The 15,650-nt window shown below is 41.8% G+C and overlaps 1 protein-coding gene across 1 annotated transcript in view; it reads right to left on the bottom strand.

Annotated features, from left to right (window-relative positions):
* The window catches only part of TSPEAR (thrombospondin type laminin G domain and EAR repeats), a 204,640-nt gene that overhangs the window by 51,187 nt on the left and 137,803 nt on the right, over positions 1 to 15,650 (bottom strand). Inside the window, exon 7 of the mRNA XM_069733527.1 lies at positions 14,298 to 14,530. Coding sequence (XP_069589628.1) covers positions 14,298 to 14,530 — 233 coding nt within the window. The remainder of the gene's footprint in view (positions 1 to 14,297; positions 14,531 to 15,650) is intronic.

The raw sequence follows: 15,650 nt of genomic DNA, 5'->3' as shown, positions 1-15,650 counted from the left end.
CTATATGACTGGGTGGTGGAGCCTAACAATTGTTCACTTGGCTTTGCAGAAAAGTAAGGTTGAGTACCTGAACACCACCTTCCCTGCTGTGAACACTGCCCATAGAGATATGGTGGCAGCAAAGGGACTGAATAGGGTCAAGCGACTATTTACAACCCTGTTAAAGGTGTATAAAAGCACATTCCTGTTTTGTTTCCAAGTTAAGCATTTTCAGAACTGATTTTGTGGTCCACAGCTGGAAGGCTCATCTTTTTTTATTTTTGGAGCAATCAACTATCGATAACATTGTCTGTTTTGATGTTAAATAACTTATTAAAGACTACCTAACATCTGTGAAAACCCACTGCTAATTGCACTGAAAACAACATAGCAGCGATAATATGACTTCTCCCTAGTTAAACCATCATCGTTTTTTAGTCAACCTGTCATTCAGCATTAGAAAAAATACTTTACACATGTTCGTCTAGCTTGGATTATGTTTACCCAGGGTTTACTAAACTTTGATTTCTAAAACTTGTGTGTATAAAGCCTAAAAGTTAACATTGCAGGTATTGAGAATATCTAGTGTTTGCTTCATTCAGCCCTCCTTGTTGAAAAAAAAAGATCGAATGCTGAGACCACGGAGTAAGGAAAGGACACAGTCATGGCCAAAAGTATTGACACCCCTGCAATTCTGTCAGATAATACTCATTTTCTTCCTGAAAATGATTGCAAACACAAATTACCTGTCACCAGGTTTTTCCCATATAAGATACAGCCACCACCAGTAGGGCCTCTTAAAAAGTTACCAATATTATTTTGCATAGTATCCACAGCTGGGGCATCCACATTCCCTTGCGACATCCCAACTCAATGTTCCACTGAAAAATAAAAATTTTTAATTGACAGAAACCATCTGGTGACACAAGCATTCCTCTCCTAAGCATTTCTTATACAGATCAGAGGTGAGTGGTCTGTCAGCAGTCGGAACTGTCGCCCCAGTAAATAATAGCGTAGGGACTCCAAGGCCCCTTAATGGCCAAATACTACTTCTCCACTACGCAAAATTTCTCTGCCGGGGTAAGTTTCCTGCTCAAGTAGGTGAACGGATGTTCTTCTCTGTTCTCCTCTTGCAAGAGATCCGATCCTAGCCTTACCTCAGAGGTGTCAGATTGCATAATAAACCCATTGCTAAAGTTGGGATTGATAAGGATGGGCTTGCACAGCGCCAACTTCATGGACTGGAAGGTATCTTCCGCCTGAGGATTCCATTGGACCATGACTGACTTCCGTCCCTTTAAGAGATCGGTCAGCAGTGCCGATCTCCCAACAAAATTAGGTATAAACAATCTATAATATCCAAGAATACCGAGGAACACTCTCACCTGTTTTTAGTAAGAGCCCGGGGCCAGTCTTTAACCACTGTGATTTTATTTATTTTGGCTTTGATAAAATCCCATACCCTTAATACCAGGCTTCCTCAAGACTAGTGATGAGCAAGTATACTCATTGCTTGGGTTTTCCCAAGCATGCTCGGGTGGTCTACGAGTATTTCGGCGTGCTCGGGGATTTTGTTTATGTTGATGCAGCTGCATGATTTGCAGCTGCTAGACAGCTTGAATACATGTGGGGATTGCCTAACAAACAGGCAATCCCCACATGTATTCAAGCTGTCTCTCAGCCACAAATCATGCAGCTGCATCGACTAAATCCCCGAGCACGTCGAAATACTCGGAGACCACCCGAGCATGCTTGGGAAAACCCGAGCAATGAGTATACTCGCTCATCACTACTCAAGACCTATCGCACATTTTTTTGGATTTGGAACCCACTACCGCTTGCACCTTGGACTAGTGGGTATGCCAGTCACTATTATAGATGATGATATAATCTAAGTACGCAGATGCATACTTCTGATGGGGCTTCAACACTATCAGCCTCTGAAATGGGGACTGGAACCCATGTAACCCAAAAGGCAAGATAGCATAGTGGTAGAGACCCTCTGGGGTAACCAAGGTGATATTTTCATTGGCTAACTCTGTCAAAGACACCTGCCAATAACCCTTGTTTAGATCAAGCTTCGTAAAGTAGTGGGCCTGTACTAGTCTCTCAATCAGCTTATTCATCCGGGACATTGGATAAAGGTAAAATTTTGAGACCTCATTCAATTTCTGAAAATCGGTACAGACCCGTAACGATCTGTCAGGTTTTGGAATCAGTGCAATGTGACTAGCGCACTCACTCCTGGACAGCTCAAGGACTCCTAGCTGGGGCATCTTCTTTACCTTTTCCGAGATGGCTTGCCTCCGGGCCTCTGGTACATGGTACGGTTTCATTCGCATCCTTACCTGAGGCTCGGTGATAATGTCATGCCAGATCACAGATGTTAAACTGGGTAGTTGTAAGAAAATATCCGTATTCCGCTGCACTAATTTCTGAGCTACCCGTCACTGCTGTTTCTAGCAACTTTCACTAATTTTTACCTCGTTGGCAGCCTCTTCTCCGGGCCAGTGTCAGGTGGACCATAGCAAATGCGACTGGAGTCACCTCTGTAACCAAACATTCCCTGTCTTTTCAAGCCTTTAATAGGTTGACATGGTAAATCTACTCAGGTTTCTTCTTCCTGATACACCATGTAGTTCACCTCCCCAATTTTTTCCCAAACTTTAATTGGGCCTTGCAACCTGATCAAGAACTTACTTTCTGAGGTGGGTACCAAGACCAGACTCTATCCCCTTGTTTAAAGGACCTAACTGTGGCCTTTCTATTGTAATCTCCACTCTGAGCTGCATTCACTAGATGTTACTTTTCAATAGGCAGTATGGATGCAATCCGGTCTTGCATTCCTGCAATGTGCTCTATAACGCTTTTATGAGGGGTGGGCTCCTGTTCCCATGTTTCTTTGGCAATGTCCAGCAGGCCCCTTGTATGTCTACCATATAATAGTTCACACAGAGAGAATGCCATGGAAGACTGCGGTACCTCCTGGATGGCAACCATTAGATATGGCAACAACATATCCCAGGTCCTCCCATCTTTTGCTACCACTTTTTTAACATAGATTTTATGGTCTTATTTAATCTTTCAACTAGACCATAAATCTGTAGGTGGTAGACTGACGGGCACAAATGTTTGATCTGGAGCAGCTTACACAATAGTTTAATGACCTTGGACATAAAATAAGTTCCCTGACCAATAAGGATCTCCTTTGGTAGCCCAATATGGCAGAATATGGCAAACAGCTCCGGGTAACAAGTCACATAATCCACTACAACAGAGATGTGCTGATGGCCCTGGGCTGATTTCATTGTTGACCCTACCAGATCCATAGTAAACTGCCCAAATGGTACCTTTATAACAGACAAAGGGACCAGTGAACTATAGAAGTTTGCTGTTGGTGAGGTAAGCTGACATTCTGGCCACGACTCACAAAACCTCTGAACCTCGGCATAAACCTCGGGCCAAACGAACCACTGCAGAATACGCTCTTGCATTTTTTAGCTCCCAGATAACCTCCCAGCATGTGTTTGTAGGCCATCTCAAGCATCTCCCAGCAATATGAGTGGGGCACTACCAGCCGTTCTATTATTTTGTCACAAATTTTGTCAACCCGGTGTAACAGGCAGATTAACCTACCGCCCAAAATATACCTGGGGTTAAAGTGGCCTAGGCCAGATTATACCCTGGGTATATTCTGGCCTTGGTTAAACTATACCCCGGGGTATAAATTGGCCTAGGCCAGTTTATACTCCTCCGGGTCAGAACCCAGCTGCTGTAAATCAGATTTTTCAGGCTTTTGAGAACCATTGAGTGATATTCTGGGTGGTGGGTTAATCTGGCCTGTTAGGCTGGTTTCACACTTGCGTTTTAAAACGCATGCGTTTTAAAAAAAAAAACGCATGTAAACGCGTGCAAACACTGCGTTTTTTAGACGCATGCGTTTTTGGATGTGGTGAAAAAAATGTGGCGTTTTGACGCGTTTACATGCGTTTTTTCATGCGTTTGCATTTTTTAAACGCATGATGAGAAGTGTGTGTCAGCTGCCAATCATCAAAATCAAGTAAAAATCACACTATAAACAGAAAAAGCTAGGGTTAGGGTTAGGGGTAGGGATCCTAACCCTAACCCTAACCCTAAAGGGATCCTAACCCTAACCCTACCCCTAACCCTACCCCTAACCCTAACCCTAGGGATCCTAACCCTAACCCTACCCCTAACCCTAGGGATCCTAACCCTAACCCTACCCCTAACCCTACCCCTAACCCTAAAGGGATCCTAACCCTAACCCTTAGGGTTAGGGTTAGAGTTAGGGTTAGGATCCCTAGGGTTAGGGGTAGGGTTAAGGTTAGGATCCCTTTAGCTTAAAAACGCATCCGTTTCCATTGACTCCAATGAATTTTTAGCTGCAAAAAAACGCATACGAACGCATGCGTTTTTTGCGTCAAAAAAAGCCTCTGAAAATTACTACATGTTGCATTTCTGCAAAAGAACGCATGCAGCAAAAAAACGCCTGCGTTCAAAAACGCGACCAAACGCGTATAAAAAAAACGCATGCGTTTTTAATGTTAAACATAGGGGAAAAAATGCATGCATTTTTTGCGGTACAAACGCTGCAGATAAAAACGCAAGTGTGAAACCAGCCTCACACTGGTATAACAACTCCTGGTTGACCGAAATACGAGGAAAAACCACCTCTGCACCAGGTTACTGTGCCACCCCATTTATCATTATCACCCATTCCCATGCCCGGGCTAGTGTAGGATCCTAGAGCTGAGCTGTCTAAAAAGTACCCAGAGATACTTCCATATATCCAGCTCTGGATCTGATATGGTCTCCTCAACCTCTCCTGTCAAGACTGCCAGGGGAAACCTATTGGGATTACACTATGTCCCTATTATGGTGACCCCTACAGTAAGTATCCCTGATTCAGGGTTTTTTGGGTTCAGCGCCCAGATATTCCTTTACCTTGGGAGGGTTAGTTTTGTTCTTCCATAGGGGACAAAAATCGGGGCAAGTCTCTTCTCAAAACACTCCTGTATGGAAGAGTCTTTTCCACTGTCACTGTATGTGTAATCTCCCTGCAAGGAGGTCCCCATGTATACACAATACTCCTATTTTCTGATCATTGGGGTTTTCCCCAGGAGCCAATGACCCAGAGTCAAGTGTGACTAGACTCCCTGGGTTCAAGAGAGCCTCTGCTTGGTACCCGTTGACACGTGCCTGGCGCAAATGGGGTTCAATTATTGTGGCATCTGCGCATACATAAATACCCCTTGACTAAACTCGTAGTCCCTTGGCTCAGTAGTCCGGGGGCAGTTGGCAGCCACATGTCCTGGCCCTTGGCACCACCAGCACCTGATAGCTGTGGCACATATGGTCCATGAGAGCGATTTATGGGATAATGTGGCATGATTCGGACTAACCCCAGCAGAGGGCCATATCATTTTGCCAAGCTCCTGGGCTTGTAGGGCCCAGTGTGATACTCGCAGTGGGGCAGAGACCCGTATGAAGACCTGGGTGGCCACATATCGCTTGATGAGGCTAACCACCTGATCTAAGTTGCCTGGGTTCCCTTTTCCTACCCAGTGCTGTATGGCTACTGGCAGCGTTCGCACCAACCAGTTGAGTACTACACTCTCTGCCATCTGGGCTGGGCTGAAGGTCTCAGGCTTGAGCCATTTTTTTTACTACCTGCAACAAGTCAAAGACCTGAGATATAGCAGGGCGGGACTTCACAAAGTACCACTGGTACACATGTTGCACCTGTACATATTTAATAACCCCCAGTCAGACAAGGATCTCACCTTCGAGTTTCCCATAGTTCTAGGCATCCTCCCGTCTGAGGTCAAAGTATGCCTTCTGGGCATCTCTCATTAGGAAAAGGGCCACCACTTCAGCACACTGGGAAATTGGCAAGCTTTCCAGCTCCATTGTGCGTTCAAACATGGTGAGGAAAGCTTCCATGACGTCATCCCTATTCATTTTTCTCAGCGCTGACCTGACTCTGTCCCAGGCCTCAGGACGAACCAGGGTCGGCGATGGGCTGCAATTTGTTGCAGGATCAGGTTGGTGGTCTGCTGCTGCTGCTGCTGCTGTAACTGCTGCTACTGAGACTCCTGCAACTTCTGCTGCTGCAACTGGGAGAAGACAACTGTTTTAGTATTTCCTCCATCTTGTTGGCAGTCCTTGGCTATAGCACTGCAGGCTTGATTACTGACATGCAGCTTTCTTTGGAGTATGTCTCAATTGACACTGCCCACGTTCTTCACTATATGTACGATAGCAGCATTTGCGCCAGTGAATTTAGTGAGACCATGACCCAAGTCATTTAAAGAAAATGTCCTTCATTGTCCAAATACCGCACACAAGAAATTCCTCACCTACGGATTACAGCTAGGAATACGGAAATAAAGTCCAGTGTCGCTGGCACTTGCACCCTCGTAAAGTTCTCAGGTGTTATCTCGGTTGCCCACGTTGCTGGCTCTGGTCTGTGTTAGCTTCACAAAGCCATGCATACGTCCACAGAGCCTTTAGCTCTGCTACATGTGAAAGTTCAAACACAAAACTGACACTCCCAAACCTTAACTTAAGGTTTAAATGAAAACTGTGGTCATGGACCACTTGTAAGACCCGGACTGGAGGGAGAGTTCTGTCCAACTACCATCCTACAGATCTCTCCAAAAATAAAAGCCCAAGACAGGTGTTCTTAAACTGACTTGGTCAACTTGACCCAGTCCATACTTACTTTTAGTTTGCATGGTAACCACAGCTGTGGCTGTGATTACAATGCACTCCAGGGGTTCAGTATGCTTCTAAGCACATTTTGAGGGATACGTAATGGCCCTCACATATGGTTCCACTCACTTTCTCACACTATCCATTGACTCTTACTCGATAGTTGAATGCATTTTTTTTTGCTTATTACAGTCTAAATTATATTACTGAAACCAGTTTATAGTTTATTACAGGTGAGATGTTTGTGTTGTTATGGTTTTTTTTAGAAAATATTATGTAGTTATTGTACAATGTTAGATTGTAAGGTTCACTGTGATCAGTTTCTACACATGAGTAAAACAAGTCACAACAGTCTGACAGGAAAAGGTGGGAACAGAACAACCACATAAAGCAATCCTGCCGAAAACTATTAATCATACAGGCAACAAAACATCTGAACACGTGTTGGAAAAGTCACATGCAAAACCACAACAAAAGTATCATCAAGAACTACTAACACGCTTTCTCATTTGTGTCAGTAAAAAGGTTCGATCTCATGGGCAAGAATAATTGCAACATACACAAAACAGAAGTGAGACTCAGTTTTTAAAATTGTGTCTGTCTGGGTTTGATTTTAATGCAGAAAGTTGCTTGCCAAATTCTTGTTTCAGCTGAAATTCTCAGTAGATCCTGACTATGAAAATGTAGTAATCAAGGCAAGCAACTAATGGGAATCCTGTTAATCTTTATTTTTAATTATTCTGGTCATTATTTTTACTATTAGCTCCCACATCACATGTTTTCATATAGCATTATATAATATAATGAACCAAGAAGAAAATGTGTAGAATGCAAAAAATCCCTAAAAAAACAGAAATCTTATTAAGTCTGATAATATGATACATTACTGGGGATTCACAGAAAAAAATTAAAATTTATAAAGACAAAAATGGCAGAAAAATAATAATAGACCACGGCGTGAGAGGGCAGGCAGTAAAAGTCAGTGTGGACAAAACAAAGTTGTGCTGATAGAGTGCTGATTCCATAAATGGCTAGGAGAGTATGAGATCAGTGCAGTGGCTCACCCACCATCCGCACAACGCGCGTTTTCGCAACTGTGCATCTGACCCCAGACTAAGCAGTTGCGAAACGCTTTGGGTGGATTGTGGGTGAGCCACTGCACTGATCTCATACTCTCCTAGACATTTATGGAAACCATACTCTACCACGTTGATCTTTTTTATTCACAGTGACTTTTCCTACTTACCCACTAACCTTGCGATCTATTATCATCTTTAATCAATCAATCTTTAATTTTTTTCTGTGATACCCCAGCATTATACTATATTATCAATGTTTGCATGAGATATGTACATATACTGTATATATATATATATGTGTGTGTATATATATATATATAGAGGAAAAAAAAACAAATCAGCACTCCCAATGTGAACACGTGCAAGCTGCAAACTGCAACACATAGATAAAAAAGATCACAGCAGCACATGTACATGAATCGGCCATGTGAAAACACAGACAAATATACATTTCTCAACTCTACCTGCCCATAAATTGTAGGTTTAGCCCAGAGTGACATGTTTGTCCAAAGTTGTAGGCTGGTGGCCCAAGAGTGGCATGTACAGTAGAGTAGGACCCATCAGGGGGAGATCACCTTGCCGTGGTTGATGGGCACACATGAATTGGCCAATTTATGCGCTAAGAATCTCCAAACTGTAAGTTTTATGAAAAAAAAATTTTTTGAGAAAATTTTTATGAAAAAATATTTTTGAGAAATGTATATCTTTTTTCTTTAGAGGAAATGTAGTATTGTACAGTACCATTCAAATGATATACAGATGACTCACGTCTGCCATTGTGGGAACCGACGCTTGTTAACACTTCTGAACTCTAATTCCTGGGGGGTCTCAGAGCAGGACCCCCGCCTTTATAAAGGTTTATGTATTCTAATGTGGTAGCGGTCGTTCTGATCTGAAATGTTAAGAGGCCTGGTAACTGGATAATAAGGTTATAGCTACTTGTTTACTCCCGAACTGGCATTTTACTTTCCTGGAAAAATCCATACACTTTTGCTTGACCCCAGCAGACAGACTAAGTTTATCAGCGATGGCATTTATTAGATGTATTTGAAAATCTAGAGTTTTGCTTCTGGGTATTCGAGTATTCAATACACTTAGATTAACAAAGTAATGCTTAAGTCGTGTCCAATTGAAAAACAATTGAATTACCATAGTAATATTCCTCTAACTATAATGAAGAATAAGGGGTCTGTAGGATCACCTAGTAAATAAAATTAAGGTTAGGAAATTAACAATAAATAAAATGGTTTCCCCCTGTAAAGCGTGGTTACCTACTGGCAAAGCATTGTTAGTTACAGTGGATCTGTCTCCAGATTTCACAATATAAATTGCCTATATTAATAAATAAACCTCTTAGACCTAATGTAGCTTGGAAACCCATGTCACAATGACTGTATAGTCCTTCTCGAAAGCATTCCTGCCTAATATTATAACTATTATTTTAGGAATGCTAGACCCATAACATACTCATCTTATATAAGGATTATGCCATCATTCCGTTATGGATTTTCAAAGTAAATACACCCATCAGGTCTACAGTATTTATTTAAAAGGGAACCTGTCATTTTAAAAATGCTATAAACCTTCATATACAGGATTAATCTGCCGGTTAATAGCATTCTAAATCCATGCAGCCACCACCTGACGTCATGGTTATTGGGAGGAAATGAACATTATTCCTTCTGGCTGACTCCGGCTTCCATAGAGGCGCGACCAGTGTGGTTTCTGTCATTGCTCAGGACAAAGGAAGTGGCGTCTGTTACCACACCCCAACACTGACTGACAGCAGCTCTGTAGTATATCAGTACCACCCCATGACTATCGTAAACTATCCAAAAGTAAAAGCTAATTTTTCCTTATCTCTGCACCGAAATTACGTTGAAACCACTTAATTGATTTCCTGGTAACTCTGGGAATATACTGCACCTCGCATGTGACCAAATATTGTCATTAGTGACCAGTGCACGTAATTCCTCATGTTGGGTTCCTCTTTTCAAAATCTTCCAAGCGCTGAGTAGTCGGAATATACTTACAGTTATCGTGGTGGCAGCAGGAGTTGGGCGATTCTTCCGATGGTCCGGCGCTGCAGGGCGATGATCTTGCTCCCATCCCAGCCTGGTGCGGCAGGTTCGGTGGTGCTCGGTTGTGCGCGGTGGTGCGGAGGTTTCCGGTGACATTTTGTAAAAGCCCGGAGGCCCCGCACTTCTATTGCCTCAATACTGTGGCCTCCGGGAAAATGGCCGCTGGAGGCAGTGCATGCACATATTGAGATCTCTGCTCCAAGATCTCATCTTGGGATGAGATGTTATTGCCGAGATCTCAATCTGCGCCTGGGGAATCAATATGGCCTCCGAGAAAATGGCAGTGGCAGCCGAGATCTCAATCTGCACATGCGCTGCCTCCGGTGGCCATTTTCCCGGAAGCCACAGCATCGCAGCAATGGATGTGCAGGGGCTCCGGGCTTTCACAAAATGTCGCCATAGCCCCCCGCACCGCCGAGTACCACTGAACCTGCACATTAGTCTGGGTCATGTCACTGGACCACCAAACACCCCTTGTGACTCTGCTCCACCAGTGCTGCCGATCTCCCCCCCAGGTAAGCTGAATTCAGGACTGTAAGACGGACCCCCATTTGATGCATTAATTTTTTTTCCTCCATTTTCCTTCTGAAAATTTGGGGTGCATCTTTTGGTCCGGTGAGTCTTATAGTCTGAAAAATACGGTAATTATTTGCAGTTTTTTTTAGTCACTTTTCTATTTTGTCCTGTGGAATTTGTTTTCGTTTTTCACACAAGATTCTTCAATAAGTTGAATGTAGTTCATTCATTTTGTGGAAATTAAAAATAATCATATTTTTTTCTATCATTTTGGCCACTTTTTAAGACAAAATGTTGCAAGTTTCATAAAATGACACAACAATTGGGACAAAAAAGCCTGCTATACATAAAGTCACTCCGAGGACTGACATGGTTGCTTAGAGTATATTTGCGCTAAATTTTGCAAGTTTCTAAAAAGTCACAATTGATGAATCAGCCAGAAAAGATTTGGAAAACAAAAAAAAACCTCCCACAACAGCAAAGAATAAAAAACAAGCAAACACCTATAAAATAGGCTGTAAAAAAAGGAACAAAATAAAAGAATTAGACGCAAATGAAAAACAGGCTAAAAGCACCAAAAAAGGCTTAAATGAAATGATGAATTGGGGTCCAAGGTGTCTAGAGGTGACAAGTAGTGTTGTTCATGGGTGGACATATCATTATTGCAGCCACACAGGGTCCCTAGAGGTAAGGGGGCTCAGCTCACTTCTACCTCCAAAACATGGAGTTGTGCATTATGATGAGCTATTGGTCTGCAAAGGGCCCATATATTGTTCTTGCAAAGGGGCCCTTTCTATGTCCGCCAGTACTATGGTAATCATGACAACTCTCATATTAGTTCTCACCAAGCTTTTCTAGAATCCAGAACATCATTTTTGCAGTAATATGAGTTCTTGAGACAAGTAGTCGGCTGATTTATTGTCACAAAATCAAATTTTTTTTTATGCCGCCAGTAAATCATATCCTTATATAATGACACCAATGGGATAAACATTGCCATTGGAATGCATCATTCTGCCTAATGTTCTCTGCCTCATACTGTGTTCTTAAACAATCCAAGTTCATGCTTTCTTCCTACAGTGAAAGGCTCCTTTTTTTTCAATCCACGGTGCACTCTCTCTCGTTTTTTTCCGCAGACACGAGGAGGACGGCAACTTCCCAGCTGGTAGAACATAAGCCCCTGACACAGCTGTTTATATATAAAGTGGTAATTTATTCGCAGCATGTCCTTGCCTGTACTTCATACCTCCTGGGGTGTTTCATAATCGCACTAAAATCTTTTCATCATTTCCCCTGCTTTATGTTCAAACAACATAAAACAAACTGAACAGTGGCAGATCTGCGCAGCACCTAGGTTTATCAAAACATGTTTCCTCGAAAAGATAAGGCGAACATGACAAAGCCACATCTGCAAATGCTATAAAGTGCAGTCTTTAACGAACACCAACATCCCCTTTACATATTGATTCTATCTGGGACAGAATCTTGTCTAAACCAACTGGGAGTAAATTCTTTTATAATTTAAAAGCTAGATATTTGCCCAGGATAATGCAATGCATGGAGCAGACGTCCTAGGGATACAAAAGCTTTCAATTCCATAAGGGCTGGTGTTTTCTTACTGTACCTTTGGAATGTCTTTAAACTCACCTTCAAAACAGATAAAGTTTGGTCATTATTATTCACAAAAGAAAAAGTAAAAATGCGAGAATAAAAAATATTTATATTCTGCATACAGATGAAGGGCATTCGCTGGGACATAGTGCATGTCTTTCTACCAGTCCTTCCAATAGAATGCTATGGTTTAGATCAGGGGTGGGAAACCTCCAGCTGTATGCTTGTACTGGCAGCCCCGTTTGACTGGCCCCAGCCCTTTAATTATTCCTCACACTGGGAGCACACACACGCAGTGTTCAATACTGAACACTGTGGAGCATGCAATGAAGGATTATGTCCTGACCAGTTCCAGGTATGTCCTATGTGATTGATGCTGCAGCCGCTGTGTCTCCAATGTGATTTAACCCCAGTGTCTCCTATGTGATGTATATGTCCCAGGTGTCTCCTAAGTGATGCAAATGCACCTGCCCCAATGTCTCCTATATGATGAATGTACAGCACTCTTAAAGTAGCTTCTGTCATGTATACAGCAGTCTTGGTTTATCCTATGTGATGCATACAGCAATCTCGGTATTTCCTATGTAATGTATGCAGCAGTCTTGATGCCACCTATGTGATGTATATACAGCAGTCTGAGTGCCTCCTATGTGATATATACACAGCAGTCTCAGTGTCTCCTATATTCTTTATGTACAGTAATCTTAATGTTTGAAATGTGATGTCTATACAGAATTCTCAGTGTCTCCTATGTGATGTATAAACAGCAGTCTCGGTGTCTCCTATATTATGTATGCACAGCTGTCTCAGTTTCTCCTATGTGATGTATAGACAGCAGTCTGAATGCCTCTCATGTAATGTATATACAGCAGTCTGTGTCTTCTTTATGATGCATATACAACAGTATCAATGTCTCCTATGTGATGTATACAAAAGACTCCCCCCTGCTTGAGTTCTTTAAATGTAATGTGAGCAGCGATTAATTCCCACTGTGAGAGGATATGTAGTATAATATGCATCTGTGTTCAGAACAACTTACTGCTGAGATCAGGTCTTTACAAAACTTATCACAAATAATAGGCTGCGCTCCAAACCAATATAAACCTGGAAAAGCAATTGCAAGTAGCAACATCATCAGCACCACCTAGCATCACAGCCACACCAAAGAGAAGCAGCTCCTGTCATCACATTAAAGATTAGGTTAATTAAATGTTGACCAACTATAGCAGGATACATTTCAAGTTGATCATTTTTTTACAGCCCACAAAAGATTATCTAAATATCCAAATGGCCCTTGGCAGAAAAAAAGGTTCCCCATTCCTAGTTCAGATAGTCACTTCCCATTAGGCTAAAGTCATACAAGTATATAAAAAATTGTCTGCGTTTCATCCAGAAAAAAGGGACGACTTTCATCTCAATTGTCATCCGTTTATATTCCATGTGGCATCTGCTGTCATACATCAGCATTTACTAAAATTTGCAAAACCAAATATAGTTTCCATGCTAATAATTACAGTGTATCCATAAAAATCGGATGGTTTACAAAGGGGGAAATAAGTATTTAATCCCTTGCTAATTTTGTAAGTTTGCCCACTGAAAAAGACATGAACAGTCTATAAATGTAAGGGTAGTTTAATTTTAACATTGAGAGAGAGAATATCAAAAATAATATCCAGAAAATCGCATTGTAGACCTGTATGGGTGACCTGTATGAAATCCAATTTTTTTGTGCACCACAGATTTGAATAGGTGAGTCTCATCCAACATATGGAAGACACTAGTACATGCTGTTGTGATTTTTTTCATATGCAGATTCGGTCTGTGAAAAAAAATGGACATCTGAACAGCCCAAGTGAGTAACATTGGTCCCAGTGCTGTTTCAGCTTTTAAGTTTTAATATTAGTGAAAAAAGGTGAGAAGGAAAATAAGTGAATCCTTAGAAACAAAGAAGGTGGATAAATACAAGCAATGACATCGTTCCAATGAGAATAAATAAATTGTGAACAAAAAATTTGCAACCGATTTCGCATTGAAAAAAACTGCAAATGAAACCAGCTCATGAATAACGGTTATATTGGTTATGTCTGGCTCAATTGGTGGCATCTGGAAGAAGCTGCCATTATAATGTCTGCTTAGGTTGCAGGTAATCAGGTCTTCAATTAAAAGTACAAGAAAGGTTTCACAATTACTTTGCTGGCTAACACATAATTCACAAATGTTGTAATTTACCATTATTGTCTATAGGCCTTCATAAAAGAGTATACCAGCTCAATAATTGGTTACGTTACATGCTTACCCTTTTTTCTATTGTGAAGTGCTTCCATGCTTGGGCCTGGTAGCTGGAGAAGTATTGATGAATCGTGAATTTTCCATTGCTCCATCTGTACAGGGTTGAGCCAGGCTGGTTGTTCTTGTTAGCCATTACAGCAAAGTAACCAACATTTTGGATAAGAAAGATCTCCAGCCCCATCGATTCTGATGCAGTAGAAAGGTTCTGATACTCCTCGACATAGTCCAGCTTCTCCTTTTCTAGTAATAGTTAAAAATATATGACATTACTGCAGATATAATTCACACACTGCCTGTCCTGATAACTAATGCTATATTTTGACCTTTTATTAAATTGTAGAAATTGGCCACATTACCTTACCTGCTAAAAGCTTTTAAATAGTTGTATCTGGCAATTTGTGGTAAAATCTCTCATTTCCTATAATACTTTTCTGAGATTTTATTTTAAAAATACACACTGAGAAAAATATATACATTGGATAATTCTGGTCTATACAGCTGTACCACGTATGTGAAGTCCATTCACTCTCTTTGCTATGAAGCGAACCATTTTATTTTATAATGGAAGATGCTTCTTCAACAATTATTAACACCCAATCATGTTTGTAGGAATCACAATACTTTTATGTCCTCTACAGCAGGGGTGTCAAACTGCATTCCTCGAGGGCTGCAAACAGGTCATGTTTTCAGGATTTCCTTGTACTGCACAGGTGACAATTTAATCACCTACACAAATAATGATTGCAGCACCTTGTGCAATGCTAAGGAAATCTTGAAAACACGCATGGTTTGCGGCCCTCGAGGAATGCAGTTTGACACCCCTGCTCTACAGTCTATCAATGGTGGCACTGGCTGAACATTTTTAGTGCACAGAACCTTTTTTTCAATACTGCTTTTTAAACAATTTAAAAAAAATGAAGTGGGGTCCCTCCCCATTTTTGATAACTAGTCAAGCTAAAGCAGATGTCAGCTTCACCTGTGCTGGTTATCAAGAATAGTATTCTCAGACTTGGAAGGAGCCATGGATATTGACCCTCCCCAGCCTAAAAATAGCAGCCCGTAGCCACCCCAAAAGAGGCACATTCATTAGAGACACTAATTCAGACATTTAGCCTTGGCTGTTCCCACTAGCCCTGACGGGCGGCACAGTGGCTCAGTGGATAGCACTGCAGCCTTGCAACGCTGGAGTCCTGGGTTCTAATCCCACCAAGGACAACATCTGCAAGGAGATTGTATGTCCTCCCGTGTTTGCGTGGGCTTCCTCTGGGCAACTCTGGTTTCCTCCCACATTCCAAAGACATACTGATAGGGAATTTAGATTGTGAGCCCCATTGGGTACAGTGATGATAATGTGTGCAAA

This window comes from Ranitomeya imitator, chromosome 7, assembly GCF_032444005.1.
Source record: "Ranitomeya imitator isolate aRanImi1 chromosome 7, aRanImi1.pri, whole genome shotgun sequence".
NCBI lineage: Eukaryota > Metazoa > Chordata > Amphibia > Anura > Dendrobatidae > Ranitomeya > Ranitomeya imitator.
The sequence above is the reverse complement of the archived record's forward strand: the minus strand, read 5'-3'. Positions and strand labels throughout refer to the sequence as shown.